Genomic DNA, 17,280 nt, shown 5'->3' with positions numbered 1-17,280 from the left:
AACTTCTGCAACGTGAAATGTCCACGATTCAGCTTCTTTTCTCTACGTGTGGGTGTTACAATTTTTTATGACAACTTAAACGCGACCCTCTTGTTAACCTCAGAATTTATTCACCGCGGCAGAGGCCCTATGGACACCATCGTAAGATTTCGTTTAGTTGGTGTGAACGTTGCGTACAGTGACCAGCAAAAACGTGGCGTGAACCCGGATTTCTGAATGGTTACCTTTCGGATAGATGAATTCCAATGAAATACTTAATTACTATTTGTTTTCTATCCCAAGATTCCACTTTTCCTCTACGTCTATTTCTTTTACCTCAAACACGTTACGCTATTGTTTGAATCTCTGCGTCCATTAAAAAAGAAGTTCGACTCGTCGCGCGCGCCTGCGATAGATATTTCGCATCCCAAAATCGAAGAACTCTATGTAAAAGAAAAATCCCTCGTTAACGGGGAAATAGATACGTCTCGTAAAATAATAAAATCTCCAATTAGAGCGGCAAACTAAATTGGAGCTGAGAATATAACTAGAATGTTACGCTTTTGTTTCCACTGCATGGCCCACATTCACCGCATACGCTGATATCGACTATGAAATAATATGACTGTACTGGTAGTATTATTATTCGATCCGCAATATTGCAATTAGGTCACACCGCTACTTCTAAAATTTACTACACCTTTGGCATCTTTTGAACATTTACCAGCCTTCACTGACATTTGCGAAACGATAATATCCGAGGCTCCACGCGAGAGGGCTAGTAACGCTAGTCAGAGCATAAATACAGCCGGGGCGAACAATACTTTGTCGGAAATGAATGGTCAATTGTGGAAATGAAAAGATTAGTTAGGTCAATTTATGATACCGGCCAACGTAAATACCTCGATATTGAAGTTACGATTGATCGACGCTGTAATCAGTATTCCTTGCCTCTCCGCGAGTCATTTCGTCGGACAACGGAGGGTGTGGCGACAGACGAATTTTTCATTGCGCGTACCTACAGCGCCCCGGTGTGTACCATTTATTAGAACCAATTGAATAAATTACGTTTCATTCACGGTGGAATCTCCCCTATCCCCGCGGTCCGGCGTTTCGTGCGTCGTTCCTCGACCTCTACGTATCCGCGGTCAATAATAATATCTCTACACAGTGACGAAACTCCTCGCAGAATAACGCCAAATATACTTTCCCTCGAACGCGCGGACGCGTTAAACGAAACAGCTTCGATTCCCCCGGCCTCCGCAAAAAAAAGGAAAGAATTACCGTTCGAGGCGCACCGTTTTGGTATTCGAATCGCGTGAGATATTTTTCAGAAAGGATTTGTATGCCGCGCGATGCACCCAGCCATCGGGTTTCCCCTGCAATGAGGACTTATTATGATAACTATGTTTTGCATTACATATTTGAAAACGTGGCTGTCGCGCGCCAGACGAGACACAGACTGGCGACGAACGCGACAAATTTTTCGATATTGACAGGTTTAACATACACGCGTGTCTCGCGTCGTACGGCTAGTCGATTGGACAGCAGCCGCATTTGAGATTCATCCGTTCCTCTCATTTACTCGTCTCCCAACCCACCTCTTTTTGACCGTTGAGAGGGGAAAAACCATTTCGATACGCGCCGATGCGCGTTAAATATTTAATATTCGGACTGTTGCGAAAAGCTGACGGCCGTCATCGCAATTTAATCGAATACACGAATCGATCAGCGGGCCGGTTGAATGCCGGGGCCGGCGAAGAATGCGCGCGTATCTCTGTATCGTGCTCCGCCGCTTCTATCGCGGATGCATGCAGAAAGAGATGTAAGTCGGCGGCCACATTGTGCGAAATATTCCAAGCGCAGGCAGCTGATTAAGATGTTCTAATTGATAATAAGAGGGGGCCGCGATATTTCCCTCGTCCCGATTTAGAACGCGGCGATCGAGCGGCGAAAGTACATTAATTCCGGAACGAAGGAATGCCGAGAATCCGTCAGGGTCGAAAAATCAGTCTTCATGAATATTCCGAGGAGTCTCCTTCGTCGAACAAGATTTCGATGTTTCTTCTATGTCGAAACGCTCTCCGGGCACGTTTATTCGATTCCGATTACCGTCCCAGTCGGGGGGGAAGTACGATACATAGGTGTGAAAATAAATTACGAACTTCTTCTTAATGAAACTGCGCGGCGGACAGAATGTCGGGGCAATTTTTCAAGCCTGTCTCATACTTGTCCCACTCTTTTAGGAAACCGGAAACGGAAATGTATAGCGCAAGCGAGAAACGCGCTGTGAGATTGAAGCAAGCTCGGGAAATTTATTGTAATTGAAACCGAGTGGCCAAGTTTTATTAAGCGACGCTTATGACGCTGAATGATTCAGAACGCGAGACGCTTGGAAAATCTGTTTCACTTTTCTCAGCTTTCTTTTCTTCTGTCGAAGTCAAATCACTCTCCGGGGCTTGCACATATTCGCTCGAGATTCCTCGGAACCCTCCGGACCTCTGAAAACACGCGAGGGTTCACGGACCTCACGGAATCCCCTGAGATCGCTTGAAATTCCGCAGGCACCCTAAAAAACGCCACAAACCCTTCTGGGCGACCCAGTCTCACGTTAATTCCGGAATCCCAATGATCCTGATCTTATGAGGCCTCGTGGAACCCTTTGGACCTTATCATCTCTTTCGCGAGACGATCGCGAACCTTTTAAAACCTCTCAAGTATTCTTCTTTTACAGAATTTTATGCTTAAAAATATTTCCGCGCGCAGGGTTACCTTCTTTTTTCGCTGCGGTAGTTATTCCAAGACGCTTCGTATCGTACTATATGTAATCGCATCATCTCGCGCGACGTTTCATTCTGTGTCCGCTATAATGAACAATATGAGTTTCCTTTCAAAGTATGAAAAACGCACGAAGTATTCAACAAGTATTTTTCTCTCGGAGTTCATGAACTTTCATTAGTTGAATTAATTTCAGCGTCTAGTCAAGTTTCCTCTCATTAACGCACTGGCTTAAGTACAAAATCCTCGGAAGCGCAACTTCTCCTCGTCCCGTTGTACCGTCGCTCGCGATTTTTGCAGGAATAATTTGCATCTGCTCTAAATATCGACTATCCTCTTTATTATCCTCCCATCGGGGAACCATGGGAGCGGGGAAACTTTTCTTTGCGACGCTTTCCAAATGTCCAGCTCGATTACGTGACTTCTCTTAATTTCAGCGAAGTCTTGGAACTGTTACAAACTATTAAGGGAATGTAATTAAGCGGAGAATGTGGACGACGCCATGCATATTCAGGTGGAGGTACTTGAAATATCCGCCGCTACTATTTAACGATCCACGTGGCTCGCTGAAATATTCGCACACGTAAAAACGTATGTTCATGTACTCGTTGGGACGAAACAGTTGGTGACTTGTACTTCAATTTTTCTTTCCTCCGCTTCTTCTGTTCCTTTTGCTACGCGAATTATGGTGCGTACGCTGTCATACGGCAATTCCCGGGAAATGCCTTTTTATTGCATCAAACCGTAACGGCACGCCCAGGTTAATTCACTACGGTGACGTTTTCGTATCCAGTTTAATTGCCGGTCCACCGAATTCCAGAGTCGAGTTTTGAAAATACACTTGTAGAAATTGAATAGAACAGCTGCGCGATTAATCGTTCAATAACCCGCTGCCGATGGTTCTCGGAACGTGTATAATATCTGCGAAATATAGAGAGAAGCGTGCTTTTGAATCGGTTACTTCAATGCATTAGCGCACAACGAGCAATCTATCGCAAGGAGCTGCTGGCCCACGAACAATACACCCATTGAAACGGAATAATGTACATTTCGAGTGTAAAGCAGAGATACTGTAAACTTCAATACAAAATATATTTACCGGGCTCCCGTTGTTCTGGGTCATTCTGCGAAACAAAGAAATTATCGCTTGATTATGATTACGATTATATTATTCACGGTTCACGGCACTCGGAACGCCGCATTCATTCGTGGCCATTATCTATGAACCCATACGCGAACGATACCGCTGTATTTATTATATTAATTAACAGAATAATGTTAAATACCACTGATGTGCAACTTAACTTCCATTTAATACCCACCATATGTAGTAGTATCTATTGTCGCTTTTCATTCGTACCAACGAGTCAAATATCCGTGAATTTTTTATATCGAACGTTTACATTGTTCGACCCAATTTTGACTATCAAGAGGTCGATAGTGCCTTCTAAAATACCTTCTAACCGATGCCCTAAGTGGGTGTCATCGTACAAAGACCCGCAAGAGAGATTACCCAAATTGCCGACTCGATCAGCGTAATCCACGTAATTTTCCTTTCAGTGGCCACGGCAACTTCACTTTTTTACCTCCGATCTTAACTCCTCTCAGCCAGTAAACGTTCGTCAATATGGCCGTCTTCCTGTTCAACCCTTCGTTTCCTTCCGTTCACTTTGTGCCATTAGCTGCAGTTCTAATGCACTCTAGCCAAACCCGAGGCACACTTACCGAGATGCACGGCAATCTATTACAATAATAACCAATGTAATCGTGACAATAAATTATCTCTCGTTTGATTTACCGAATCAATCGACGGGCAAAGTGCAGACAATAAATAATCATTTTCACGATACCACGGATCGCTGAAAATCAATCGTATATTATATTCATCGAAACGGCGTCTAATGGTTACATAAATTAAGGTTCTAGCAGAAACCATCGAACGAGAGGCACAGTGGAAACCGGCGAAGATGTTCCATCCTCTTCCTTCCCGTTGCACGTGCAGTTTTCGTGGCACGTCATCTAAGTTATTATTCTGCTATGCCTACTTCGCGTCCTCTCTCTCTTTCCGGCTCGCTCCTTGTATTTTGATATCAGCGCGTCTGTCTCTCTCCCGCGGGTGCTTCGTTAGTTTCACCGGCGTTTGATTACGCGGCGTAGCCGGAAGGCCAAATGTTTAATTTCTTTCTTTCTCTTTGCACGGCCGCGAGTCTCGTCGCGATGAATGGCAGTATAAGAAATAGTAAAGGTACGTTTGCACAGGCAAACACGCGAGAAAGCACGCCCGCTGACACAAATACTCCGTGCACGTGCACGCTCGCCCGCCGAGACCAGTGTTGGTCTTTTGTAATTTCTTTCGCTGGCTTTTTAGTTTTACGGCACGGCCGCCTACCCTTCCCCTATCTTTTTCTCCCCCATCCCTCCGCCGCTCTTTCACTCGCACCGCGCGACGGAATAAACGCGTGCATCACGGCGCGAAAGCCGAAAACCACGAGCGTGGCATTCGATCCATTCGAAGCGCGCTAAAAATCGGCTACCTTTTTCACCAGCCGATACTAAAAATGATTGTTCCCTGGAAACAATGGAATGTCGATTGTGCGCATCGCAACGACCGAAATTCTCGCCCGATAGGTTCGATTGTGGATTCGGAATTGAAGGCGTCGCCGGTCCAGGAAATCATGCGTTTCGCGCGCCGGAAATTAAAATAATATTCTGTTTGTTTATAACAGTAGATCGCAAAGGAATGCATTTCGCTAATCCACCGGCTGAGTAACGTGGACATTCGAGGAACAAGAGCCTGCGGTCGCGACGAGATTGTTTAATTAATATTCGCGGGAGCACGTAGCGACATCTAGAGAGTGCGGTAGGAAGGAAAATTCGAAGCGACGAACTCGACGGTCGAGTTTACAATTATCGTGGGAAGAAACCTTGTCTAACGTGTGGTGATAAATTTGAATCGCTTACATATTTCAAATTTGATTCTGTCGTTTGAGAACACGACCTGATTTGTGTATTACATTTCTTGATAGGAAGTGGCTTAATATATCCATGCTACGGAAAAATATTTTCTTAGGAATAGATAATACAATTAAAAAGTGGTTAATTTATATATAAGTAATGCAGTTGGTGCAGAAATAACTTGAACGAACGGATATTTCTGGTCTATTACGGTATGGAGCGTGGGATGCATTAGATTCGCTTCAGAGATTTTCCATTTCCGTCTGGTTCTTCTCTTCTTTCGCTTTTCATTTGTTCATTCCTTCGGATCTTACGCAAACGAGGTGGCTCTCTTAATGTTACGGTTAAATAGCAGAAACGAGGGAAAATTACGGGAACGGGAGGAAAGCGGAACGAATGTGTTCACGGGAACGTAACGGTCCGCCGGTAAATAAGTAATGTCGCGCAGAAAGTGCACCGATGGAGTTTCATTTCAGCCACGGGAAAGAAGGAAAAGTAAGCCGGACAACGTTCACAGAAGCTGCGGCGATGGCCGAATTGCGGCGCAGTAAAGAATACAAATAGTTCTATTATTTTGTGAACAAAGACCGTCCCGGTATGAGGTTCGAATCTAGAACGAGCCTTATCAAAAATAAAAGCCGCCGGCCAGCTTCGATGGAACGTGGAAACCTAAGAAATTGGCGAAAGCGCCGCACTGTGCAGACGTGCTTTATTCATTTCGATATTAGTCTGTCGTCCTTAGTATTAAGGAATGAACAATTATTGTTTTCAAGATCAAAATGACGAACAAGAATATCTGAATCAGCGTGCAAACACTGTAAACATTGAAACGTTACCTATATCAAACCCAGATCTATTATAACTATCGACGGATAATGAAAAAGATTCAACAGACGTATTTGATATCCATTCGTATAGTCGGTTAAGGAACTGTAATATTTCCATAATTTTGGAATACTCGTTAATCTTTTGTTTAATTCTGATGAGAAACAGATTATTCTCAGCGCTAAGTATCTAAATGGTATCGAGCGTTTCATAGGTTCGTTAAGAAATAAATTAAAGGGGATATACTTTATCATACAGATTTATTTGCTCATATGGTCATAGGTATATAATAATTGTAATCTAAAACTCTGCGTATAAATATTATCGGCCGTCGAGTGGCCGTCAGGCTGGTAGAATTAGTATCGTTACTCGGTGCCAGTTTGTAAATTCATAGAAGTCAGATTGTAACCGGAGTTATTGTGGTTTTACGGACAGTAGCGATTGGTACAGCGACATTCACGAGCGACAGCACAGTTGGTGACGGGATAGTTTAGTCGAGTATCTACGTGCTGGTGCCAAGATCGCATTTCCGGATCGCGTTTTGAATGTGAATATCGAGCGGAAGATTTACATCGACATCCTTGTGCTTGTAGTCGTTCAGAAAGTAAGACGGTCCCTCAATGTTTGCTGGAAACTCTTTTGGTAAGAATTCTTCGCTACGTGGTTCCAACTCGAATCCTGATATGGGGCATCTCAACAATCTACGTGAAGCAAACATCACTATTAGTTTAGGATCTTAACTCTTATGGCGTCTGACAATTAGTTAATCAAATTCAAAAAGAATCGCATTTCGAAATAAAGGTAGAATAAATTAACGTTGGATGTATTTCAGTAATTAGCATGGCATCGTATGCGCAACGATATATTGGTATTCAGTAGTACGAGAGTTAATTAGTAAGTCTTGATTACTTACTCGTAAGTCGTTGGACTAACATGAATGCGAAGTGGTTCACTTAAGGATTCGAATTTATTCGCTAAGGTAACATTATGCCCGAACAGGCAATACCTAGGCATTTTCTTCCCTACAACCCCTGCGAGCACCATTCCAGTGTGAATGCCAATGCGCATCTAATGAAATAAAGCGAAATATTCAAAGTTTAATCGATACTCTTCCAGCATATTCGCGCAATCGTAGAATAATTAAATCGATTGCTTCTTTTTATTAAATTCTACGGTCCTTTAGGATGTTAAGTAATAAGTAGGCGTACTATCGTACCCTTATTGGTTTTCCCTTATGAGTTAAATGATTAGAACACGCTTGTATCATTTTCAGGGCCATCCAAGCTATTTGTTGCGCGTGTGTGCTGGTATCGCGATGAAGGCCACAGGCTACGCAATACGCATCTCCAATCGTTTCTACCTGTAACAATTAAAGAGTATAAAATTTTTTTCAGAATTCGAACTTATTCTCTTAAGGATTTATATTTGAGATAAAACTCGCACCTTATACACATCCAGCTGACCGCAAAACGAGTCGAACTGTTCGTAAAGATTCTGAAGCATATTGATGACCATCATTGGCGTCGCGGTCGAACAAATCTCTGTGAAACCGACGATGTCGCTGAAAAGCATGGTCACTTCGGGATAATTTTTTGCGTCTATAGTTTCCCCTGTAAAAGTTCATTGTAATGAGACATCGAATCGTTTGAGTTAAGAGTAGATTCTATATTGTTTTCAATGACTTACCTAACCACAAGCGTTTCGCTATGTCCGGAGGAAATATAAGATGAAGCAAGCTAACGTTCTTTTCCCTCTCCGCGGACACAGCAAGGTTTGCTTCCTCGATGGATCTCTTCAACTTGTCCATCCGCCTTCTTAAGCCATCCTGCAACCAAAAATATGATTACCATGTGCATTTCAAGTAGAAGAATTAGAAATTTTGAAATTCAGAACTCCAGGAATTCATAAATTTTGAAATTCAGAAAATCAGAAATTCATAAATTCAAAAATTCGCTTGCTCTTATTGCGTTTTATTCAAATATTATTATCATATTCATCGATTATGGTAAACTCGTTTCGTTTAAAACCGCCATTTCACCGCTGACACCATCTAGACCGTACTCTCCGTACGCTGGCGCCATCTATGCGGAGGAATCGTCTCGGTAATGTAGGTAGGTTCTTTAAAAGCGAATATTGTAAAAGAATTTCGAAATATCCATGAATAATTGAATGCATTCACATGATGATACGTATTTCATCCTAAACTGGGACTAGCCAATTAACATCCTTTCCACTTCGTTGTTACTTACGATACAGATCGTACGGTTTAATACACGAGCGTATGAATTTTATAAATATAAATTTAACGATGTCATAATAAGATGCAAATGCAGCTGTACCTGTGCTCTAGCTTGTTCCCCTACTAAAATTACGTCCCTCGTAGCGTCGTGTAATGGAATATCAGATATAAAAAGTCCTCGACCAGTCAGCCCTTCCAGACCGTTCAGAAACGGCGAGCTTACGAATAGGATGGAATTCGATTCTGGACAGTAGACCATCTGACCTTTCATCTCTAAGCCCTGAAATTATTGAAATCCTATCAGTATAAACATTCAGGTAACGTTATCGAATAAAGACGTGTATTCATGTATATTGGATCCTAAACCAAAGTTCTCGTAATCCTCTTTTATAAATTTGAGAAGTTTCATTTTAAAGTATCAATTTAATTCTACATTATTTGTCACACTAGTCTATTTAGAAAATGTCAACCACGAATTAAATTTTATACGCATCATTCTGCTGTTCCATAGATTACTGCACTGCTCTTACAATCGATTATCAAAGTTCTTTGTTTTAATATTTATTATCTGTCCCCGTGCAGTGTGTCCTAATCCATAGGGAAATTCCATTAAAGCGACAAATAGTTCGTTATCCCCACAGCGGGTGTATTTCCGTTTTTCATTCGTTTTATTTAATACGGCGCGAAATTACTCTATTTCCGCGGAGATCAAATTAGGAAAGAAACTACCCAGGGGGTGCAGCTCACCCCAGCAACCACCGTGGGAAAACACTTGTTCGCGCCAGTTGTTTGTACATTCATCTGCCGGCCACGTAGTGGCTACACTACAATATTTTCGATTTACATACGAATGAACCACTCGTGTACCTCTGCGGGATATTTATCGACACCCTGCGGTCTCTTTAGGGTCAGCATAAAAGGTGTATTCACACGCCTCAGTATCTGGTGGAAGACGAGTATAACCCCGCGAGGTCGTGTAACAGCGAAGTACGTCGATATCTCTCGCCCCAATCGGTTTAGATGTTGTCCGAAAATCCTCATGAATCCGACCCCAAGCTGCACGAGCTCCAAATTTCGATCAATGACGAAGTGCCATGGAAACGCTTTGCAGAAGCTCGCGACTCCCATGCGAAGGTCCGTGGCCTCAGTCGAGAGTGGACGGAAAGTAGACGTGCCCGTGTCGAGATAATTGTCGATCTCCGAATCGACGTTCGATCGTTCACTGTAACGCTCCGGGATGATACGATACCTGTGAAACAGTTCATCATTAAACCGAGAGGAACGTTCCTCCCGTAATCGCGGTACCATTAAGCGTAACGTAGAAACGATTCGAAATGCGTCTCATCGTTACGGGAGATTTAATTAATAAGTAATTTATCATCCGTTGTATTCACTTTTAATCTACTATTTATTAAACTTATTCATTTACGGTTCGCCATAATAGGAACAGCACCCAGGCCGCTCGGTATATCGGATTATGCACGGTCCATTAATGAGTTTACTCTTTTTTCGGAGAACTTTTAATGGACCTGAACTCATGAAAATAATCCAATTACGGAAGTTCGCGGGAGCAAATAGGGAGGGGCCTTCGCGAATTCCTTTTCCGCGCTAATGTGTAATGAGACGCCTGAAATCAGCGTGCAGCGTGTTCGATGCAAATGCTTGCGAACATCGCCGATCGATATATTTGCTCGGGTCGCCGTTTCACGGCCCCCGCCGCTTTTTCCGTGTAAATTGAATTTCTCTGTTGTAACGGAATGTCTGCAGCAACGTATCGATCTGGCGTGCAAGCAGTAAACATTGTTCCTTTTCAGTGCGACACCTTTCTCCGTAATCCGTTCGAATTTCATGTAACTTAATAGGCGATGCATTTGCCGTCCATTGATTTCGAACGCGTGCCTCGTAAAATGTTATTAAAGCCGATCGAATTTCTTCGTTGCTCGTTCTCACGTATATCTATATCCGCTTACCGGATATTATACTTATGCATTTAATGAGTGTTATTAAGAGCGGAACGTTAGAGGTTCGTATCGCAGGAAATACCGGAAAATATTAAAAGGCATCGAATGTGGGAACCCCGCGTTTCGTGGAATTGGATTTGCAATTGCGCGGGGCTAACGAGTCGCCGGTTGTTTTCCTTCTATTATCGAGAGACGCGGGACAATGAGGTGCGGGACAAACGAAGAGATTATTCTTACCTACACACAAACGGATAGAAGCGGTTGGGAATGATTTTCACGTCCGCATCGTCGTGATAAATTTTCTTCGCGATGATCTTCAAGCTGCCGCCCAGCAAATAGGCGATAGACGGGTGCTCGGTTGTAAAATGTAGTTCTATCGCTTCCGGCGTAGCGATGCATACGAATTCTGCCTCCGCTTCTGATCCGGATTGATGTTGTACAACGTCGTTTACACCGTCGAGTGTGGTCAGGAAGGCCGTCAGATCGTTCCCGAGGCAACGGAATGCTCGTTCGAGCAGACCCACGCAAGCAGTATGGATCAGCTGTTCACCGAGGCGTTCGAAAAACTTCACCTTGCCGGAGTCTGAAACTGTTTCTCTGAATTAGCTGTCACGGGCGCGGCTTCAATCGGATTGCATCTTTGAGTCGGGCTCACGCACTTAAACGAATTAAACGATCTCTTTCCGAGTAAAAGGTACCAGCGAGATTAAAAATCTGCCGTACACGCGAAATATAAAGAACATTAAGCCAGCAACATTGAGACTTTCAATTCAGTTTCATATTTTATTAATTATACGTCCATCCGAACGATAAACGCTGCAAACATCTCCGATGCTCTTTTACGTTCACTCAAAGTTTCGAGAAACCTTGATCGTTCGTGAAGGGGTAAAGTTCCGGAGCTATATTCTTTTGGAAACCTAAAGAATCCACGGAACTTTAGCATCGTATACCTCTTCTTCGTTTAAAATTGCCTTACGCGAGATCGTATGGCATACGACTTATGAACCAGGGTTTCCTTGACACCAGTTTCCCGAGGATTTTCCAGTTTACAGCCCGATTGATCGCAACCCGGGTTCGCAACTGCGCAACCACCCGGAAAATATAGCACGCAGTTCGAAATGCTGTCAAATCATGTACTCCAGCAGATTTAATTTCGAATGTTATTGCGCGAAGCTTTAATATCTGTCGGAAAGATAGTCTGGCAATTATTTTTCGACAGAGGGAAACCGATAAAAGAAAAACCGCAGCCATAATACGTTCCAGTCCCTCGTTCGAGCGACCCGCTGCTTGCACTGCGCTGAATGGAACCGTAATTTTGCTGACGTGGGAATCAGCGACGATTCTCCCGTCCCTTTCCGTCCTGCGAATTGGAGAAAAAAGGGAGCCGGATGCAAATTCCGATCGTTGCAGGAAAGTTGCTAATCTCCAAGCGCGCCGTTCCTGCGAGCTTCGCGAACGGAGCTCCGTTACAATTTTCCATCCCAGATTATTCGATAACCGGTGCCATTTGTCTTGTAACAAAGTTACGCGGAGCATGAAAAACTTCAAACTGAAATGCCTCGCGAACGCAAGCGATTCTGCAACGCCTGGTACAGGTTGCAACTTGCACTTATTCGAAAGTTTCCGCAGATACCGAGCGTAATAAACGGCCTCGCGTACACCGCTCGCAATGGATCAGAGGTTAGCTCCCTTGCAGAACCGGAAATCGACGTGGCCGGGTTCATGTTATTCTAATGTACGTGCGCATTATTTCCCAGCGAATGTCACTATCAGGACACGATAATCAATAGCGGTTGGTGATCGGCTATATAATACACCCATCCAATCGCCTGGAACATCGCTCGGTGTTTCTGTGACGGCCTGCCAAATCATCCGGTAAACATTGACAAATCGATGGACCGTCGGCAGGGTCTGGTACGTTGCCTATCATCGCGTCCAGAGGGAAATGATAAGCGACTCGGTGGCAAGCGCGAGGTTGATAAGCTGAAAAGAAGGTAAACGTCACACATTTTCGGCATACCGCATTGCACGGGAATAGATGAATCGTTTATCGCGATAGACCGAGCGTATGGTGCTTCTTCCTTTCAATTGCGCATCTGCAGCCGCTTTCATAGTTTTATCGCGGCATTTATCTAGGGAGGCAGGAGATCCGCGCACAGATATCTGCTTTAGGGTGAATCGACTGTAAATTACACTGGACGGTTTCAAAAGTAGTGGTCACTTACTGGTCGGTAGTGGTGAATCGTGATCAGTTACCGGCGAGTAGTGGTTAATAGTGGCCCTCTAGTCAATAGTGGTCGCTTATCGATCAGTGGTGGTCAGTAGTATTAACTTACTGGTCCATAGTCGTAAGTAGTGTTCACTTCGATTATTAATACGTCGGTAATTAGTGGTCCGTAGTTCGAATCGGTCAGAAAGCAATTCACCGCCCGTTCTCAAGTTTCCTTCCGTTAATTTGCTAAAAACTGTATTAACCCTTTGCAGTCGAAAGTTTTTCGCTAGACATATTCAACATTCTTCAATGAAATATAAATGATATTCTTCGAAACTGATTAATAAAAAACGTACAGAAAAATTAAGAAACAAAGCTACTTTGTTTGAACATTTCACACATCGATGCATTTTGCTATACTGAATCTAGCGGTGGCTGAGAATCACCCATAAAGAATAAAGGGTTAATAAAGCAACAGGATTCCTCGTAAAGGGACGTATTCCGTAAACAATCTTACGCGGAAAATGGCGTGCAAGGAAAGCCATATTTTACGCGAGAGAAAAACATGAATCCGAGAGCGTTCTTCTCGTTTTGAAGAGTACTCGTCGCGGGGGTAGGCGTGACACGTCCCGGATAGCTGTCAGATCGCAGCCATCAACGTTTACGGTACAGAATCGAACAGTATAGTCGTTATTGTGAACGGGGATCGAAGGTTAACAAAAAAATTTATGCAACGGTACGCAAACTCGATAAAGCATTCCGTTGTGTACTTGTGTGCGTTTGTGCGTGTCTTCGGAGAGGGCGCCCGATTTTATCCGACGATTATTCGCGTGACGAATCCGATGGAGCCGAGTACATACGCTTGACGAGAACATTGATCTGCATGCCTGACTGAATTGGGACAATACGTCGAGAAGGAACACTTTGGGAATCGATGCGAACGTGCCTTCTACCTTGTTACATACATCGGTGCGCATCAATATCGGCAGAAACTCCGGTCCCGCGGTTTCTTTGACGAGAACGAGAGTTAAACAGTCGTTTCCATAGAGCTCCCCCGAAAGTACACATTCCCATTCCATCCTGACAGCTTCATTCGCGTCGAATGAACTCAGCCGCCCTCGTCAATTTAACGTTAGCTTTGAAAACATAATCTGCTAAATCTTACTCCAGCCTTACCGCCTTCCTCGCTAAAGCCCCTTAAATCTCGAGCGACCCGCGCGGAATAGGTTATTCAATTCTTAACAACGTTGTCCGCTGTGCACAGAGGAAAGTAACACTTTAAAGTTTCACGAGAAATTCTTTTTCGGCTTCGCGCTCTATTTATTGCTGCTCGATCTTTCGAACGATTTCGCGTACATCTATAAACAATGGCACCCGGGAAAGGTAAACGCAACACTGAATGGTTTTCTACTCTTAGATAAGTCGGCAAACATTCCATAGAAATACTCCTCGGGAAATATTTATTGATTTTCACTGAATAACTCGCAGCTCGCGATACCGTGATCAGTCCGTCGTGATCACTCACGCGCTATGCGTATCAACGAAAAACTCCGGAGACTCGACAATGCGTGTATTTTTCCTAATACGCGGACTGATCCTTCCCGTTATCAGTTTCCGCACTCAGTGTATTACTAGTGTTTGCGGTACTGCGGTTCCGCGTCTCGGTGCTTAGGCTGTCGCTCGGAATTCCTGAAAGGGAGGATTACACCTCCCTGCAAGCTACACCTTTAAAAAGGATTAAGGTTTTACGTTCACGTGTACCGTAATACCTTAACGTCGATGTGTCACTGTAAAATATGATGCAATTACAAAAGTGGGGATACACGATAAGGTCCGCCAGTAGATTTGAGTCCCAGCGGACAAGGGCAGCGCTTTAGTTCGATGAATTTCGTTCTCCTGCACACTATATCGAGTGTATCGAGACTGTGTGCGGCGGTTTCTGCGAGTCAATAGTAAGAGAGGTCTAATACGGGCGCGCCTTTTCGAAGCGAACTAACTCGAGGCACTCTCCGAGGCTCCATCGCGATTGCACGAGAAATCCTTTTTGCGCTCCGCCGACTCCGAAGAACGATCTCGTGCTACTCCCCTGCAACTATCATCCCCTTTTCCCTTTTTTATCTACTCCGCCGTTATCTCTAATGTTAGGCGATCACGCCACGGAGGACAAGGTGCATCATCCCTTCCTTCGCCCCCTTCGTACTCGCCGACAAAAATTCGGGTCGGTTCGGCACGAGAATTCGTAAGCACGAGCACAGTTCCCCGCATCACCGCATTCTACCTCATATTTTGTTCGAGCTTTCTTCTCGTCGGACCTTGCATAATTCATATTCGTAATTACGAGCGTTTCAATTATTACTGCACGCGGATGGGGTCTCTAAAAGGTATTAATAAACTAGGAGGTTACAGCCTGGAGACTGCACACGAAAAAAATGGGATCGTAAAGATTCTATTACACAAAGGTTTCTGCAACGAGAAAAATGATTATCGCCGTGGCAATAATTAAAGCGTTTTAAAACTCCCCCGAGAGCGAAACTCGGCTTCCGCGCGCGCCCGCATGGCGCCCGTATTTTTTCATTTAGCTTAAAAACAGTTTTCGCCGCGCTGAAAGTTTGCGAAATAATAAACGCATTCAAAGGTGGAACGTCATTAACGGCCTAAGTGAATCTTTCACGGTGGTTTCGCCTAATTGCGAGCGGGCGAACGATACCGCGCGCCGGAGCCGCGTTTACAAAGGGTCGAACGGCGTCATTGCATTATCGCACGGTGCGCCGCGTTCACGAGGAATAATTTCTTATCGTGGGACGCTCCGCGGCGGGCGACCATTTTGCGGCCGCACGGAAGAAACGTTGGTCCTCGTATGCGGACACGACGCCGGTATCTGCGGCGGAATTGTCCCCGCGGATCGCCGAGGCTCCATTGAGCGATCCTGACGGAAATCGTTGATAAGTTCCGACAGGGAAGTCGAATCTGAATACGTTCGCGTGCATATTGATTGTCCACGATGATTAATAGGACGTTCGCGGAGCATGCTCCACTGTAACTACAGTACTTGACAGCCGAATGCAAATTAGGTTAACATGCCCTCGAAGATGAAGGATCGGCGCAGAACCACCTGACAGCGTATATTGGTTCCCCGTCGAACATGGTGGCCAGAATTCTCGGCGAATCATTAAGATCCGTCGATGGAGCGTCGGCGGCGGGCGGGACGTATTATTACACGGCCTCTCTGATCGTCCCCGGCGCCATTCTTTCCCGGAGAAAATTATCTCCCCGTGCCGGGAAAAAAGCTCGATTATAATCTTCAAACCGTTCCAGATAGTCTCCTCGCTCCACGGTTTTTGTGCGACGAACGAGGCGAAAAATTCGTGTTTCACGCGGCGGCGTCAAAGGGAATCGCGCAATTCGAGGATTTATTCAATACAGCCGCACGAAATGGCACCGCCTTGACGTTAATGTCCCCTGTCAACTACGACAACGCGAGTGCTTCTCCCTGTAACCGCGACACGCGCGCGATTAAACAGCACGCGTTTCGAGTTTGCTTTTATTACGACGAGACCAGGCGGTTCATTAAAAAGAATAATTGCTCGACGTAGAACGCAAGAGTGGCTGGAATTAGGGCGCTTCATTAAAGTGGCGAATTCCATCAGCAACCGGACACTTGTAACGAGTTCGTGTATGAACAGCAAATTGGATTCTAGTAGCTCGGTAAACGTTCGATACCTACCCGGCCGGGTAATGTTTTTTAAAGTTCGGCCAAACGAACTTACGACCGCCTTCGAGAGCAATAAATGCCTATCACGGTGAACCGGGGAAGATAATTGCAGTAACTAGTTCGAAAGTGCTTCGGAACAACACCGGCTTATTTTACAACGGGTCGTTTCAGCGTTTTAATTAATGTTCCAATTGATCACCGGTCAACGTGTTACGGTTGTTCGATGTTTGCAGAGACGGGAACCGGGGGAAATGGCGCGGGTCGAAGTCGTTCAGCCGTGTTCTAAATTACAGGATTGGCAGGAATAGTTTACACAACAACAAAGTTATGGCCGTAATTACCGCATTATCGGGGTCGCGACGATAAAAGTAATTCGACGAACACCAGTTCACGTGAATATCAATGGCAGAACTCGTTCGCGAAATTCGGAGCGTGTGTACGTTTAACGAAATATTACGTTGACGAGTAGCTGAAATCGATAGTCGAACAAACACTTGAATAAATTACACGAAAGACGGTTAGAAAATTGTATTCTCCTCGCGTGAACGGTCGCGCGCATCCCTCGCACGCTTCCCGCGAGCGCCGAGAAGCTCCTTCTTTCCGTTTCCAGTATTTCAAG

At 44.6% G+C, this 17,280-nt stretch overlaps 1 protein-coding gene across 3 annotated transcripts in view; it reads right to left on the bottom strand.

The window, feature by feature from the left end:
• Positions 1 to 6,788: 6,788 nt before the first annotated feature.
• Gycalpha99B (guanylate cyclase 1 soluble subunit alpha 2) overlaps positions 6,789 to 17,280 on the bottom strand; it is a 35,336-nt gene continuing 24,844 nt past the window's right edge. For 2 of the 3 annotated variants that reach the window (XM_031982784.2, XM_031982785.2), the window contains 8 exons: positions 10,975 to 11,326; positions 9,644 to 10,025; positions 8,877 to 9,056; positions 8,224 to 8,362; positions 7,981 to 8,147; positions 7,754 to 7,897; positions 7,451 to 7,605; positions 6,789 to 7,238 (listed from right to left, as the gene is read on the bottom strand). In XM_031982784.2, the coding sequence (XP_031838644.1) occupies positions 7,040 to 7,238; positions 7,451 to 7,605; positions 7,754 to 7,897; positions 7,981 to 8,147; positions 8,224 to 8,362; positions 8,877 to 9,056; positions 9,644 to 10,025; positions 10,975 to 11,326 (1,718 nt within the window). In that variant the 3' untranslated portion in view covers positions 6,789 to 7,039. The remainder of the gene's footprint in view (positions 7,239 to 7,450; positions 7,606 to 7,753; positions 7,898 to 7,980; positions 8,148 to 8,223; positions 8,363 to 8,876; positions 9,057 to 9,643; positions 10,026 to 10,974; positions 11,327 to 17,280) is intronic. The other variant, XM_031982786.2, reaches the window with a different exon arrangement.

Source organism: Nomia melanderi, chromosome 10, assembly GCF_051020985.1.
Source record: "Nomia melanderi isolate GNS246 chromosome 10, iyNomMela1, whole genome shotgun sequence".
Taxonomy (NCBI): Eukaryota; Metazoa; Arthropoda; class Insecta; order Hymenoptera; family Halictidae; genus Nomia; species Nomia melanderi.
The sequence above is the reverse complement of the archived record's forward strand: the minus strand, read 5'-3'. Positions and strand labels throughout refer to the sequence as shown.